We start from the raw sequence: 15,091 nt of genomic DNA, 5'->3' as shown, positions 1-15,091 counted from the left end.
GAAGATTCTGTTATAAAATAACTAAAATTAACAAATTAGTTTTGAATTTTAATTGGAAAAAAAATCGAATTCTGACCAAAAGTTTTAAAGAACTAAAATCATAATATCAACCCAAATAGAAATAGGCACTTACCTATACACAACCAATGTAAAAACTACGCTTACCCGGTCACAAGAGAATTCTGTACCAGTCAGGTGAATTTTCCCAGCCCACAGATCACATTACAACTGAGAAACTACCTTTCTGATACTGATCAATAATATCGGAAATGTCTCCTTCACCACGATGGAAATTTTTGTTGAAATTATAAAAAAAAACACCGCTTAGCGAGGTAAAAAAGTCGTGACCATCGCAAATTCAAAACACAAAATTTCTGATATACAATTTTTTGACATAAAATTATTGCATTTGTGGAAATAAATACTCACGATTAAAATATTAGATATATTATAAACAATAATTGAATAATACGATACTTACATCTAGATTTGCAGTGGAACCAAAATTCGTTGTCGATCGTGGAACTAGAATATTATGTTGAGCCCTTAAAAAAATATTAGTTTAATGTAAGTTTAATTTATAAGGTACCGCTCGCTCTAGAAAAACTTACTTTTCTGAACCCAATTCTTCGTTTTGTGCTGTAAAAACAAAAATAATTAATATATATATATATTCAAGAAGTAAGAACCGAATTAGTTACCAAAGTTTATTTGCAAGTCCTTTTCATAGGTGTCCCATGCATCCGCTTTTTCTTGTTCACTTAATTCTTGCTCAACTTTATTTTCTAAAAGACTGTCATGTTCGTGGTATTTATATACTAAGTCAGATTGGCGTAATAAATCGGCTAAAATTGTATCCTTTGGGAGCACAGGCATTGTTCTTTCACAGTTTTTCGGAGTCGTGAGTCTATAATGAATATATTTTATTTTACGAACAATTTTACTAGTAATATAACTTATTACGCTAGGTTTTCGTTTAAATCCTTCAAACAAAAATGCTAAAAAAAAATTATATCAGAAAAGCACTCAAAATTATCTCGAGAAGCCTTGAATTCGACTTCACCACGTAGCGTTGGAGCAGGATGCATTGATAATGACCGATTTAGGTTACGGGCGTCTCAAAAGAAACCAAGGAATTACCCTTTCACTATTCTCAGCTTTGATACCCCTATACGAAAGGGGGAAAGGACCTAAAAAGGACCTTCCCAACCCAAGCTTGGAAAATAAAAGGCTTTTTTGGGTCGTCTCCTCCGGAAAAAATAACTTGCTGAAGTGATTATTGATTCATCCTTCTTAAAATTTTTTTTTTTAAATGCAAGGAGAAACCTTTTAGACCGAGAAAGACCAGGTAATGAAATACTTGCATGTCATAGAACAAACCAATCAGATTGACAAATTGTACAATTCCCTTAGAGTGATCGCTGTTTTGCACTTGCTTAACTTAACAGTGACATCGAAAGTGCCCTTAATCGATTTCGGTCTTTGACGAAAACAAATTATTATTACTAATAAACTATAGTTTTCATTCAAGGAATGACTCTTTAAATCTTAAAACTTTATGGTGAGATTCGTGCTATAATCTACATAATCCTGCAAAACAGTGATGTGAGCTGTTCACAGTTTGATTCCCGTTTCAGGATATTTGGTTGGTTGTGTGACAGTCTTTTTTCCTTCGCTCTGTTGCAACAAAACCTTGAGGTAACATTTTGTAAGCGCTTACGAGCAACCGCCGATGGATCAAAAGTCTTAAGTCTTAAAAGTCTAAATTTAACCAAATATTTTTTATAGAAAAATCAATCATTATAATTTTAGTTATAAGTTTTTAGTTCAGTCGACTGCCAAATTCTGCCCAAACCATGATCCTCCACAGTGGTTTCGCTTATGGCAAACCTGTTGTAGTTTTCTTTTATCGCTCCATTACTTTTGACACGAGTTTAAATTAAGTTTTTTTTATCCGAATATTTTACTTTTATAAACTGCTCTGAACAAAATTGTTTCTCTCGGCAATTCGTTGATGAGCGGTTATGCAAGACTTGTTGTTTTGGAAAGCTAGACACCGAATGCAACGCCACATGACATGGGTAGCTGAAGCGCGTGAACAGTTAAGAGCAGATGAAAATATACAATACAAACGTCTTGCATTCAGATATAATCCAGCAGTTGACTATAGCGAAAGTTGCAATGTTGTTGTTTGCCAAATGAGTCAGGTCTGCCAGGCTATAAAGTTTAAAAATGAACCGAAAGGAATTTGTTGCGCTTTTGGAAAAATCAAATTTCCTCAAATAGAAGTACAACCAGAGCTTCTGTGCACTCTATTTGATGGATGTACTGCTGAATCAAAGCATTTTCTATCGAACATTCGGAAATATAACTCTAGCTTTCAAATGACGTAATTTGGTGCAGAAATAACGCGTCCGCAATTTATGCCAACTTTCAAAATCAGAGGACAAATATATCACACAGCTGGTGATTCCCTGCTTCTGTTACGAGACAGTGAACATAAATTTCTCCAAATGTATTTCATTGGGGATGATAGCGATATAGTCGATGCGCGTTAAAATAACTATAAACACATACCCGTTTACTGGGAGATCTATTCAAAATTACTAACACAAATATTAGGCTAAATAAATGAAAACAAAACACTCGCAGAAAATCACTGAAAAAATACAAAAACTCAGAGCACAAAGGTAAACACAACTGTTCACAAGCGACGCTAAATCGCTAATTTAAAACGAAACGTTGATAAACATTGAAGACAAGTGCTTAGCTATTGCAAATAAAGTTCTCAGCAATTTAGAAATGAAAGCACCCATCAGGACTGAAAATGCTTTATTAGATATGGATTTGGGTCGAGAACAGAGATACGACTACAGGGATCTCCATTTATATGTGAATTCGAACATTGGAAAATTAACGCGTGAACAGAAGGCATATCATATATGGAGATGATAACGGGCGGATGTGGGGGTATCTTCTTCTTGGATGCTCCAGGAGGAACTAGGAAGACATTCCTTATCAAATTCACTCTGGCAACGGTTAGAGCGAAAAAAGATATACATTGTTACCCGGTGGAACAACTGCTCATTCAGCTTTGAAGTTGCCATTGAAGTATGGGAAAAGTTTTACAGAAATGTAAACTTATTGTTTGGGATGAATGCACGATGTCACATAAAAAATCACTAGAGGCTCTTGATCGATCATTGCGCGAAAGCATTAATATTACTCTCAGAAGATTTTAGGCAAAAGTTACCAGTAATTTCTCGATCGACACCAGCCGACGAAATAAATGCTTGCCTAAAATATTCAGCATTGTGGCGACACGTACGTACATTGAAGTTGACGACAAATGTGCGTCTTCAGCTGCAGAACGATCAAACAGCGGAGGAGTTCTCACGACAGTTACTGGACATTGGGAACGAAAGACTGCCAGTCGATGAAATGTCAAGAGAAATAACATAACCAGATCATTTTTTAAATTTAGTTTCATCGAAAGAAGAAATCATACAAAAAGTATTTCCGAATATTGAAAGAAATTATAGCGACTGGCTCAGCGAACAAGCCAAACTTGCCGCCAAATTAAATAAAGATTAATAATGAAATTCAATTGGACATTCAGGCTTTTTAAATATCATGTCAATAGATACCGTTGTGGAAATAGAAGAAGCCGTAAATTACCCAACGGAATTTTTGAACTCACTTAATCTGCCAGGGATGCCACGACACATACTGAAATTGAGTATAGGAGTGCGAATTATCCTGTTGCGAAACATCAATCAACCAAAACTATGCAATGGGACTCGACTGGCAGTCAAGAAATTAATAAACAATGTAGTGGAAGCAACAAAAATAGTAGGGCCATTCAAAGGATAAGATGTCCTTATCCCTAGAATTCAAATAATTCCAACTGATACACCTTTTCAATTTAAAATATTGCAGTTCCCAATTAGATTGGCATTCGCATAACAATCAATAAAGCACAGGTGCAAACTTTGGAATTTTGTGGCTTAGATTTTAGTGAGAATTGCTTCTCACACGGACAATTGTATGTTGCGTGTTCCCGTGTAGATAAACCAAATAGCCTATACATTTATTCCGAGAACAGAAAAACAAAAAACATTGTATACCAACAAGTGTTACAAAATTAAATGGTTGTGAAACTTTTGCTTTGTGTCTTATTATTTATGTATCCAGAAATATGCCACAGCGAAGCGTGACAGGGTACCGCTAGTAATGGATAATAATGGATACCTACAAAAACAATAAAAAGTGCTTATATACTTCTTTCCATGAGGTACATAACATGTAGAAGGTACCGTATCCGACCCTATAAAGTATATATAATCTTGTTCAGGATCAATAGCCGAGACGATTAAGCCATGTCCATGTGTCTGCCCGTCTGTCCGTTCTTCTGTTTGTATGAACGTCGAGATCTTGGAAACTATTAAAGCTAGAGATTTAGAATTTGGACCACTTGTGGGACACCGGCGGTAACACGGAGAATTTTAGAAATATAATTTTTGAAAATGACCCTTAGTAACCTGCCATTCAAGTAACTTGAGATCCATATAAAGAGATTAACTGGAAAACCTAACAGGTCAAGCTTCCGAACGAGAAGTAAATGATTTACAAAGTCAAATGCTTTACTAAAGTCAGTCTAAATGACTTCTGTTTGAAAACTACTATTAAAGCCCTTTCTCACAAATGTAGTAAGCTCCAGAATTGTGGATCTACTTTTAATGACGTAGAAATGATTGATCACAAAGGTGCAGCAAACGATTAGTAATGATTTTTTCAAAAAGCTTAGGAATAGCTGACAACTTAGATATACCTCTGCAGTTACTGGCTTCTAACTTGTTACCTTTTTGAAAAGAGGAATAACAAATGATTCCTTCCAAATATTTAAGAATTGGAAAGTCTTTACAGATAAGGTAAACAACTTGTGAAGAGGTTTGCACAGATAAGTTGATTTATTGGAAATTGACTGATAGTACCACGGAACACAGGAATTTAAAAATGAGTTTATTGCAGTGTAAAAAACATTAACTGACCAGATTTAGTTACTGGGGTCTAACTGGTTACCTTTTTTGTAAAAAGGAATAACAAATGATTCCTTCCAAATATTTGGAAATTGAAAAGTTTCTAGAGATAAGGTAAACTTGTGAAACCTCTTCACAGGGCATTAGCGCAATACCTAAGCACGCACCCAAGAATACCATCGGGTCCTGGCGAATAAACAGGCTTAATACGAAGAAGATCCAAAAGAAGACAGCTGTCTGTTAAAGTAGGACGGAATATGAGGTTTGACTTCGATATGGTGTAAGAATAAGGCTGTGATAAATTATCTAAAGTAGAGTAAGTCGTTTGAAAAAATTAGGCAAATAAATCAGCTATTGCCTGGTCATGTTTTCAAACACAAGCGAGGAAGGAATTAGATTTACGCTTGCTGTTAACGAAGTTATAAAACTGTTTCGGGTCGTGAGAGAACTGGACCTTACAACGGTTGAAGTAACTATTGTAACACTGAGCATTAAGCATGGTAAATCTGGACCGAGCACTTAAATATATAGTTAAAGTAGATTGAGAACCGGTATTTTTATATTTCCTAAAAAGTCTGGACTTTACATTTCTTAAGTGTTTTAACTCTTTGCTAAACCAAGGTGATTTTTGAAAATTGACGGATATTACCACGGAACACAGGAATTAAAAATGAGTTTATTGCAGTGTAAAAAACATTAACTGCACAAAACATTAATTGCACAAGTAAAGATCAGACCAATTATAGCCAGAAATAAAATTATTTAGCCTCAGAAAGTCTGCCTTGCGAAAACAATGTATTCGTTTGTTTGATTTTTCTGATTTCTCTTCTATAACTCTACCCGTGTCAAATGTAAGTTCGATTGTAGGGTAATATGATCTTCAGGTTGCGTGAGTGGTGCTACTCTGGACAGAAACACACCTTCAGGATTTGATACAAAACACAAATCAAGTAGGCGACATAGTGAATTTCGAACATGGTTTACTTGAGATAAGGATTTGTCAAGCAGGCCGTCAATAAAATCATGCTGTGCTATAGGTAGTAAGATTTCGATCCATCTTCAGTGGACCAGATAACTCCAGGTATATTAAAATCACATAGAACTACCAGCTGATCCCTTTCGGAAAGCTTATTTGCAACAGACTGATTTAAATAATCAGGAAGTTCAGACAACGGCGGAATATATGAGCAAGTTATGTATATAGAGCTACCAGGAAGCGATAACTTTACACAAATAAATTCAATGGTATTGAATTCCTCAAAAAAGAACTCCTCTGACGGGAGGTTTGAATCAATTATCCAATTAAGACTCCACGGTCATACCTATATATTGTGTACTTACCTGGAAAAACTTCGGGGCTAAAGATCTCCGGCTTTAACCAGGTTTCTGTAAACACAATAATATGCGATGCAAAGAAAAGGCTATCGGAATACAATTTAGTGAGATTGCTATGCAAGTTCAAATTCAGAAGGCGTTTGCCTATCAAGAACGTCACCACTTACACAACCGGAAGATCCTTATCATCCAACTCTAGAGCTGACTGTAGACGCAAGAACAGAGCTGAATAAAAAATCCGAAAAGTCGGTTAAACGAATCCGCTGCTTTCGTAAGGCAAACTTTCATCTTTTAAATACTTTTATATCCGGCTATGACTGGTCCGAATTTTATTCATGCACTAACGTGGCTAAGGCCGTTAATATCTTTTATAATGCATTGAATTCCTTCTTTTATCTGTGTGTTCCGTTATACTATCCGTCAATTTCAAATAAACCTCCATGGTTTAATAAAGAGTTGTCACACCTAAAAAATATTAAGTCCAGACTTTTAAATAAATTTAAAATGTGCGGTTCACAATCTGCCTTCTCTCGGTACCTAAGGGCTCGGTCAAATTTTATCGTGCTTAACGCCCGGTGTTATAAAAACTATTTGACTCGTTGTAGGGTCCAATTTTCACAAGATCCAAAACAGTTTTATAATTTTGTTAACACTAAGCGTAAATCCGCCTGTTACCCTGCATCACTATCATTCGAAAACTCTACGGCAAATTCTGATCAGGCAATTGCCGATCTATTTGCCCAGTTTTTCCAGACAACATATTCTGTTTCATCCCGTCCAAATCCGTCTTATTCAAATGCCATACTCAAGTCGAACTTGATTTTTTGTCCGAGGTTAAGCGAAAGCTCCCTTCTTTTGGATCTTCATAAAGTAAAGCCTGTCTATTCACCGGGTCCGGACGGAGTTCCAGGCTGCGTGCTGAGGTACTGTGCTGAAACTCTGTGTAGACCTCTGTACAAATTGTTTACCTTGTCTTTAAAAACATCTCATTTCCCACTTATTTGGAAGGAGTCCTTTGTCATTCCCCTTCATAAGAAAGGAAATAAATGCAATACAAGTAATTACAGAGGCATATCCAAATTATCCGCCATCCCAAAGCTTTTCGAAAACACTATTACACCCCATTTGCAACATCTTTGTAGATCGATTATATCTCCATGTCAACATGGATTTATAAGGCGAAGATCTACGACGACAAACCTCTTGGAGCTAACGTCTTTTGTAATAAATGGCTTTAGAAAGAACATGCAGACTGACGTAGTTTACACTGACTTTAGTAAAGCGTTTGATTCAGTAAATCACTCGCTACTTGTATTAAAGCTAGACTTATTAGGGTTTCCATGTGATCTTCTAACATGGATCTCAAGTTATCTGAGTGGTAGGACTCAACGAGTCCTCTTTAAAAACTCGATCTCTGATTTGATCCGAGTTACTTCAGGCGTCCCACAAGGAAGCCACCTTGGCCCACTTCTTTTTACTTTATTTATAAACGATCTCCCTCTAGTCTTGACAAAGTCGCGTGTCCTTATGTACGCAGATGACGTTAAGTTATGCCTGCAATATAAAGAAATTTCTAGCAGTTCAGACTTACAATCTGACCTAAACGCTTTTCAAACATGGTGTTGTGAAAATCTTTTGGATTTAAATAGCGCTAAGTGCAAAGTAATGACATTTTTTCGGGTGAACCCACAATATGCAACGTATACGCTGGGTGGTTGCGCGTTGTCTAGAATTACGCATGTCGATGACCTTGGCGTCCTCCTTGACCCTAAACTTAAGTTTTGTGACCATATTACTTCTATGGTGAATAAAGCCAGGGGAGTACTTGGATTTATTAAAAGGTGGTCAAAGGAATTCGATGATCCCTATGTTACAAAGACTCTCTTCATTTCACTAGTCCGTCCAATCCTGGAGTACTGTTCTGCAGTTTGGAGTCCTCAGTATGGTGTACATATAGACCGGATAGAGTCTGTGCAAAAGAACTTTTTATTATTTGCTCTACGGGGCCTTAACTGGAATGCAAGCCTTATTTTACCATCCTACTCTAGTAGACTTCTCCTAATTAATCTACCATCCTTAGTAAACCGTAGAACGATGCTTGGCACAACTTTTATCTATAAACTTATTCACGGGGATGTGGAGAGTCCCGAGTTACTGGGTCGCATAAGCTTCTCCGTGCCTAATAGAATTACCAGGAACTATGTTCCTCTTACATTAAATATTTGTAAATCTAACTTTGATATGCATGAACCGTTTAGAGTACTGTGTAACGACTATAATAGACTATACCACATTATTTCTACTACCGACTCTTTGCCAAGCCTAAAATCATTAATTTTATCTTACCTAGCACAAAATTAGTATTAGTATTAGTCTCGTACGTATTTGTAATCTTAGTCTGTCCGCTTCTACATTGTGCTTTTAACTTCTCGCGATCTCGTTTTTACGCCTATTAGGCTCCGCGCGTAACAAGCACTGCTTGGTGTCGTAAGGGCCACTTGTTTGCGCTGATCATAGTGCATCAACGTCCGAAAAAAAAAAAAAAAAAAAAAGCCTCTTGCATTCTGATAGGAAAGAAGGAGGCTAGAAGTTATTTTTTTGAAATTGGTACACGGGTTTGGCCTCGACTAGGAAGTTTTACTCCCACGGGCCCCTTCTTCTTTATCTTAGCCTCGAACTCTTTTACAACCATATTATCCGGCCAAAAGTCGCCCGAGCATACGGCTTCAAAAAGCTAGTTAGGGACAGTTATCTTGAAAGATAAAATGTCTCTAGCATAAGAAAACTTAAACTTTTCCACCTTTACACTATTACAATCGGCTTTAGTTTTGTCTTGTATATAGGACAATACATCAGAAGATGTTTGATCAGGGGAAAGCCGAGAAACGAAAATTTGTTTCTTTAGTGGAACCACTGAAAGGGATTTTGGTGGAGCAGACATTGTTTCTGCAAAACCAACTTGAGCCTGTTGTCCGGAATCAGTAGTCCCTTGTCGTGGTGATGCTACATTCTGAGAGATAGGTGGATCCACTAATTGTGAAACCACTACGGACAAATCGGAATTCTTAGAAGTCCCTGGTTGCATGCATTCTGTTACGGATTGTTCGGACACCGAATCTTTTTTAGCTGCTGATCTTAGCAACATTTGAGGGTTTGCTGAAATCAGCTGCTGATCCGCCGGAATGCTCTGTTGTTCTTTTGATTTTGGTTGCGGGGTGTTCCCCTTTTTGCGCTTAGGGGACTCTTCTAATAGCTTACGACCATTAAACTGCGAATCCAGCAAAGAGAGGAGATCAATACCTCCGCGAAAACTATCTCTAGCAACTCCAAAACAGCTAATCAGCCCCATCAGGCACCTTTAGTTTGGCGCATAAACGATTTCATCTCGTTCGCAACCTCAACACAAGCATCACAACAGGTCATCACTTGTCCGGCCAGTAAAACCGGCGCACTTGGTGTGCACCATGTTTTCATACAGCCAGCAAGTCATATTATATTGGTCAGCCCTGATTACGAGGCTCCTTTTTTTGCAGAAGCAGAATAAATTATTGGTACTCATTTTACCTATTGAAAGCACTGTATCAAGAAAACAAATTGAAATTTATAAGCGAGCAGTTATTAGCTCCGCAAGAGCGCAGAAACTGCACGCTTAGAACTTTCAAAACAAAGAGAGTGAGAGATCGGGAGCGTAATTTAGTTCAAGTGCATGCAAAAGTAACACTAACAAGAAAGGAAAGCTAACTTCGGGCGGAGCCGAAGTTGATATACCCTTGCAGAATACTCTGAAAATTATATTCTCCAAAATTATTCATATGATGCATTCTTAATACTCATCAAAAATCCCAACTTCCTAACTTTAAAAACACCAAAGTTATGGCATTTCCAATCGTTCAGTTATATGGCAGCTATAGGATATAGTAGGCCGATCCTTATGAAATTTAATAGGTAGGATTTATTGGCTAAAAATAAAACCCATAGAAAATCCCAACTTCCTAACTTAACAAACACCAAAGTTATGGCATTTCCGATCGTTCAGTTATATGGCAGCTATAAGATATAGTCGGCCGATTCTCATGAAATTCGGTAGGTCAGATTGATTGGCCAAAAATAAAACCTATAGAAAATCTCAACTTCCTAACTTTACAAACACCAAAGTTATGGCATTTCCGATCGTTCAGTTATATGACAGCTATAGGATATAGTCGTCCGATCACGGCCGTTCCGACTTATATACTGCGTGCAAAGGAAAGAAGGGTGTGTGCAAAGTTTCAGTTCGATATCTTTAAAACTGAGAGACTAGTTCGCGTAGAAACAGACAGACGGACAGAAAGACGGACAGACAGACGGACAGACAGACGGACAGACGGACAGACGGACATGGCTATATCAACTCAGGAGGTGATCCTGATCAAGAATATATATACTTTATAGGGTCGGAGATGTCTCCTTCACTGCGTTGCACACTTTTGACCAAAATTATAATACCCTCTGCAAGGGTATAAAAACAGCACTACGACTTACGACGAACAACGCAGAAAAGAGAATCGACGGGGTTACAAGAAGAGAAAACACAGAACAGAATTACGAGATTAAAGCAATTTTTAGGTATTATTACAAAAGTGCACAAACGGAATGTAAATGTATGTTTAAATAACTGAAAGAAAATGAAAATGGTTTTGACCCACCGATGGGATTAAATGAAACAAAAATACTGTTTGATGGAACAGGATAATAGCCTTCGTGGTCAGTGTGGTAAATTACATGAGAGCGTGAACTTAAGCTTTACCACTGAAAGCGCAGCTCAGGTTAACAAATTAGATCAATACACTTCAAGACAGATTAATACTTCAAAATTACATTCATGTTTTTCTCAAGATTCAATAGTGCCCCAACATTCCGGCCCCATTGAAAGTACTTAGTTACTTAAAATTAATTGGTAAACGGGCCAATTTGTGAAGGTCGCCTTATAATTCCTTTCGACGTCCGGACATCCGGACGTGGTTGTCCTGACCTGGTATAGTTGCTTCGATGCGACCTAACAGCCATCGATGAGGAGGGACATAGTCTTCGTGGATTAGGACCATTTCGTTGACTGCAATATTCGAAGATCCAGTCTTCCAGTTTGATTTGGCCTGAAGCTCGTGAAGATACTCCGTAGACCAGCGCCTCCAGATGAGTTGCTTGATGGCGCTGACACGCTTCCATCTTTGAGAGCAGTTGAGCTGATCATCCTTGACAGGCCAGTCTGGGAGTGCTCGAAGGGAGTCCCCGGTTAAGAAATGACCAGGCGTTAAGACGGCCAAATCGCTAGGATCCGATGAGTGTAGAGAGAGCGGGCGAGAGTTTAGGATCGCCTCAGTCTCAGCAGCGACAGTTGAGAGCTCCTCGAAGGTCAGTCGGGCATCCTTGAGCGTGCGGCACAAGAGATTCTTGGCGCTCTTAACAGCAGCCTCCCAGAGGCCGCCAAAGTGTGGAGCCCTAGGAGGTATGATATGGAACGTTACAAATTCGTTTGTACAGTACGATATAATGTCTTGCTGGTTCTTGGTGATGAAGAAAAAGTCCTTCAGGTCTTGCAACTTGTTGCTCGCTCCTACAAAATTCGTCGCATTGTCTGAAGGTAGACCACGTCTGGCGATCATCCGCTTCAGAGCACCCAAGAACGAATCAGTTGATAGGTCTCCGACGAGTTCGATATGCGCCGCCTTCGTGGCGAAGCACTCAAATATTGCGATGTAGCTTTTAACGGGCACCTTTCCTCGAACGCGTCTGGGATCGATGCGAGTTCCAATCGTCCTCCGACGAGAATTAGGTTGAATCCATCTGTGATCTGCAAGAAGGGCGATAAGAATTTAATGTGGCTACGAACCGGCGCGCCTTTTTGCAAAAGAGTTATTTCCTCGATGAAATATCGCTGTTGTAGGTTCCATGCGGGGCAAAGCATGGCCCTTCGCAGTTCCAGTGGGGAAAGTGACCTCGTAGTGAAGGGGTTTTTCTTCCGACATCGGTCGCAAAATCAAAGGTTGCATCCTCTGGAGATCATGTCAGCTGGGTTGTGCCGTGTCGGAACGAACCTCCAGTGACAGTCTGGAGTGAATTCTTGGATATCGGATATCCGGTTGCCGACAAACGTAGAAAGTGTCGCAGAATGTTGTCGAATCCAATGCAACACCAGCTGTAAATTTGTCCACAGAAAAGTCTCGGGCGTGTGTTGTAGAAAAGCTGCCTTTATCTGGTTATAGAGTCGTGCTAGAAGATGCGCTCCACAGAGCTCGAGCTCCAGCATCGTCTTCTTCTTCGTTGGTGCCACACGCGACTTTGAGACGATTAGATGAACTTCCATGTGGCCATCGGCACGCCTTGTTCTTGCGTAAATGGAACATCCATACCCTCTTATTGAAGCATCGCTGAAGCCGTGAAGTGGTAGGTCATCTGAATGGGGCTGCAGGCAGAAACGTGGGATGGAGTCCAAATGTTGTAGCGACGACACGAACGATAGTCACGCTTGTTGGAGTGTCATTGGCACTGATTCATCCCACTGCAGTCTAAGAAGCCAAATTTTCTGTAGAAGGATTTTTGCCATAACTGGCGAGACAAGTCCCAGCGGATCGAAGAGGGATGAGGCCACCGAGAGAATGGTTCGTTTTGTGATCCTTTCCGGAGCTGTGCTGCAGTTGAATGAGAATTTGAAGATGTCTTCTCGTTGGTCTCAATGTGCTTGTCGTGGCGTAGTCGTCGAGATTTAGCTCCTTGACCGTTGTATCATTGACGAAATCCTGATGGTTGGAGTGTTTTTTTTTGCCAGTTCCATCTTGCCAGCCGTGAGGATAGCGATGACTTCGGTTTGAATCTGGTTCAATTGAACTAGCGTACTTGCTCCACCGAGAAAGTCATCCTCATAAAAACATGAATTTATGGCTTTAGCTCCAATTTGATGTGAATTTGCATGTTGATCGGCGAGGTGAGACAGGCTGCGAATTGCTAGATACAGCGCTGATGCGGTGCCGTAAGTAACGGTGTTCAGCTGGTATTTGCGAATCTCCTGGTCGTTGGAGCTTCTCCATAAGACTTACTGAAATTTACGATGCGCTGGATCGATTAATACCTGCCGGCACATCTTGACGACGTCAGCAGTTAGTACATAACGATGAGTCCGGAACCTTAGTAAGAGTGTAAACAAGTCTGGTTGAATCGTGAGTCCAACTAGAAGGATGTCGTTTAGGGACTTGTAGGTGCTTGTTGGGCACGAGGCGTCAAAAACTACCCTTAGTTTCGTTGACGTGCTGTTGAGTTTAAAAACAAAGTGGTGTGGTATGTAGTAGTGGGGTTCGTTGAGGAGAGGGCTGGTTACTAATTCCATGTGAAACAAGAGCTCATATTCTTCCATGAATTTCATATATTCGGCTCGCAAATTCGCGTTTCGGCTTAAGCGACGTTCCAACGATGCAAATCTTAGCCGAGCTGTTTCAAGAGACCTCCCCAACAGATTAGGGTCATCCTTGAAGGGCAGTTGAACCATCAGTCTTCCATCCGCTACTTGACAGACAGATTTTTGGAAGATCGATTCGCATTTAGCTTGCGGTGGAGTAAGTGTTAATGGCGTAGTAGAAACTTCCTCTATGCGCCATACGCGCTCCAAGTTCAGGTTTATTGAATCCTCTGATGAAAGGAAACTATGGGCTTGGGCGGCATGGCCTTGATTGCCAGTACGCCCTGATACTACCCATCCAAAGATCGTCTTTTGCAACATTGGGAGATGGGGACCCAACTTGATTAGGCCAATAGACAAAGCGGTGAAGAACGTTTCTGTGCCAAGAAGAATGTCGATATGACGAGACTGATAAAATCTCTCATTAGCCAGTGGAGCGTTGTCTGGGAGGTTCCATGATGAAATGTCGGGTTGATAGGCGATTCTCGAGGTTATACAGCATTCGATGGGTAACTCTGCTTCACCGAATCGTGACTTGACAACGCTCGAAGTGCGATGCTTCATGCGGGTAAAAGAATCGCCGATGCTTCGAATGTCGATATGTCCCTTGCTTCGGGGCAAACGACATGAAGTTAACTTGGGAGCTAGAGTCCAGTAGGGCACGTCCTGGTACGTAGTTGCCCACAGCATCCTGTACTAGGATTATGGCTGTAGCCAGAATGATTTGGTCGTGGTGGGTATCCACGTGTGCGTGAGCGACGGCCTCAGCGACATGGTGCTGAGGTTGCGCGTTAGTCGGACTTGGCCGCCAAGGACTCCTGGATTCCTGTCCTGACGGATCGAAGTGAAGCATAGTGTGATGCAGCCGTGAACATATTCTGCACCTATTTGAAGATGGACAATTTGATGGATGATGAGCCTTTCCAAGGCAGTTTGTGCACAGCGATTTTGTCCGCACAGCTTCTAGACGTTGGGCAGGCGTCATGTTTTGAAGTCGCGAACATCTAAAAATACGATGATCCCTGCCAGAGCATATAGGACACGCTTGCGTGGAGCACGTAAAGCTGTGGCCCATGCGTGGAGCTTGCGGTTGTCGCGTTCTGCCAGATGTATTTTGAGCCGTATTCGTATTGCCGATGTGATGTATTGAAACTTTTTGAAACTTTGAAACTTGAAACCTTTTGATGGTTTCTAAGGCGGCGCCTCTGAGACAGCTTATGAGGTGATTAAACTTCTTGATCGGCGATAGCGCTTCCTGCTGATCTACAACTTGCAGGAACTTAGTAAT

At 40.0% G+C, this 15,091-nt stretch overlaps 1 protein-coding gene across 2 annotated transcripts in view; it reads right to left on the bottom strand.

The window, feature by feature from the left end:
* LOC108041829 (transcriptional regulator ATRX homolog) overlaps positions 1 to 15,091 on the bottom strand; it is a 346,165-nt gene that overhangs the window by 181,808 nt on the left and 149,266 nt on the right. For both annotated transcript variants that reach the window (XM_044459226.1, XM_044459225.1), the window contains exons 4-6: positions 702 to 907; positions 612 to 639; positions 482 to 545 (exon numbers count right to left, since the gene is read on the bottom strand). In XM_044459226.1, the coding sequence (XP_044315161.1) occupies positions 482 to 545; positions 612 to 639; positions 702 to 907 (298 nt within the window). The remainder of the gene's footprint in view (positions 1 to 481; positions 546 to 611; positions 640 to 701; positions 908 to 15,091) is intronic.

The sequence above is a fragment of the Drosophila rhopaloa genome, unplaced genomic scaffold (genome assembly GCF_018152115.1).
Source record: "Drosophila rhopaloa isolate 14029-0021.01 unplaced genomic scaffold, ASM1815211v1 contig_179, whole genome shotgun sequence".
Classification (NCBI taxonomy): domain Eukaryota; kingdom Metazoa; phylum Arthropoda; class Insecta; order Diptera; family Drosophilidae; genus Drosophila; species Drosophila rhopaloa.
This window is presented reverse-complemented; position numbering and strand designations above follow the sequence as displayed.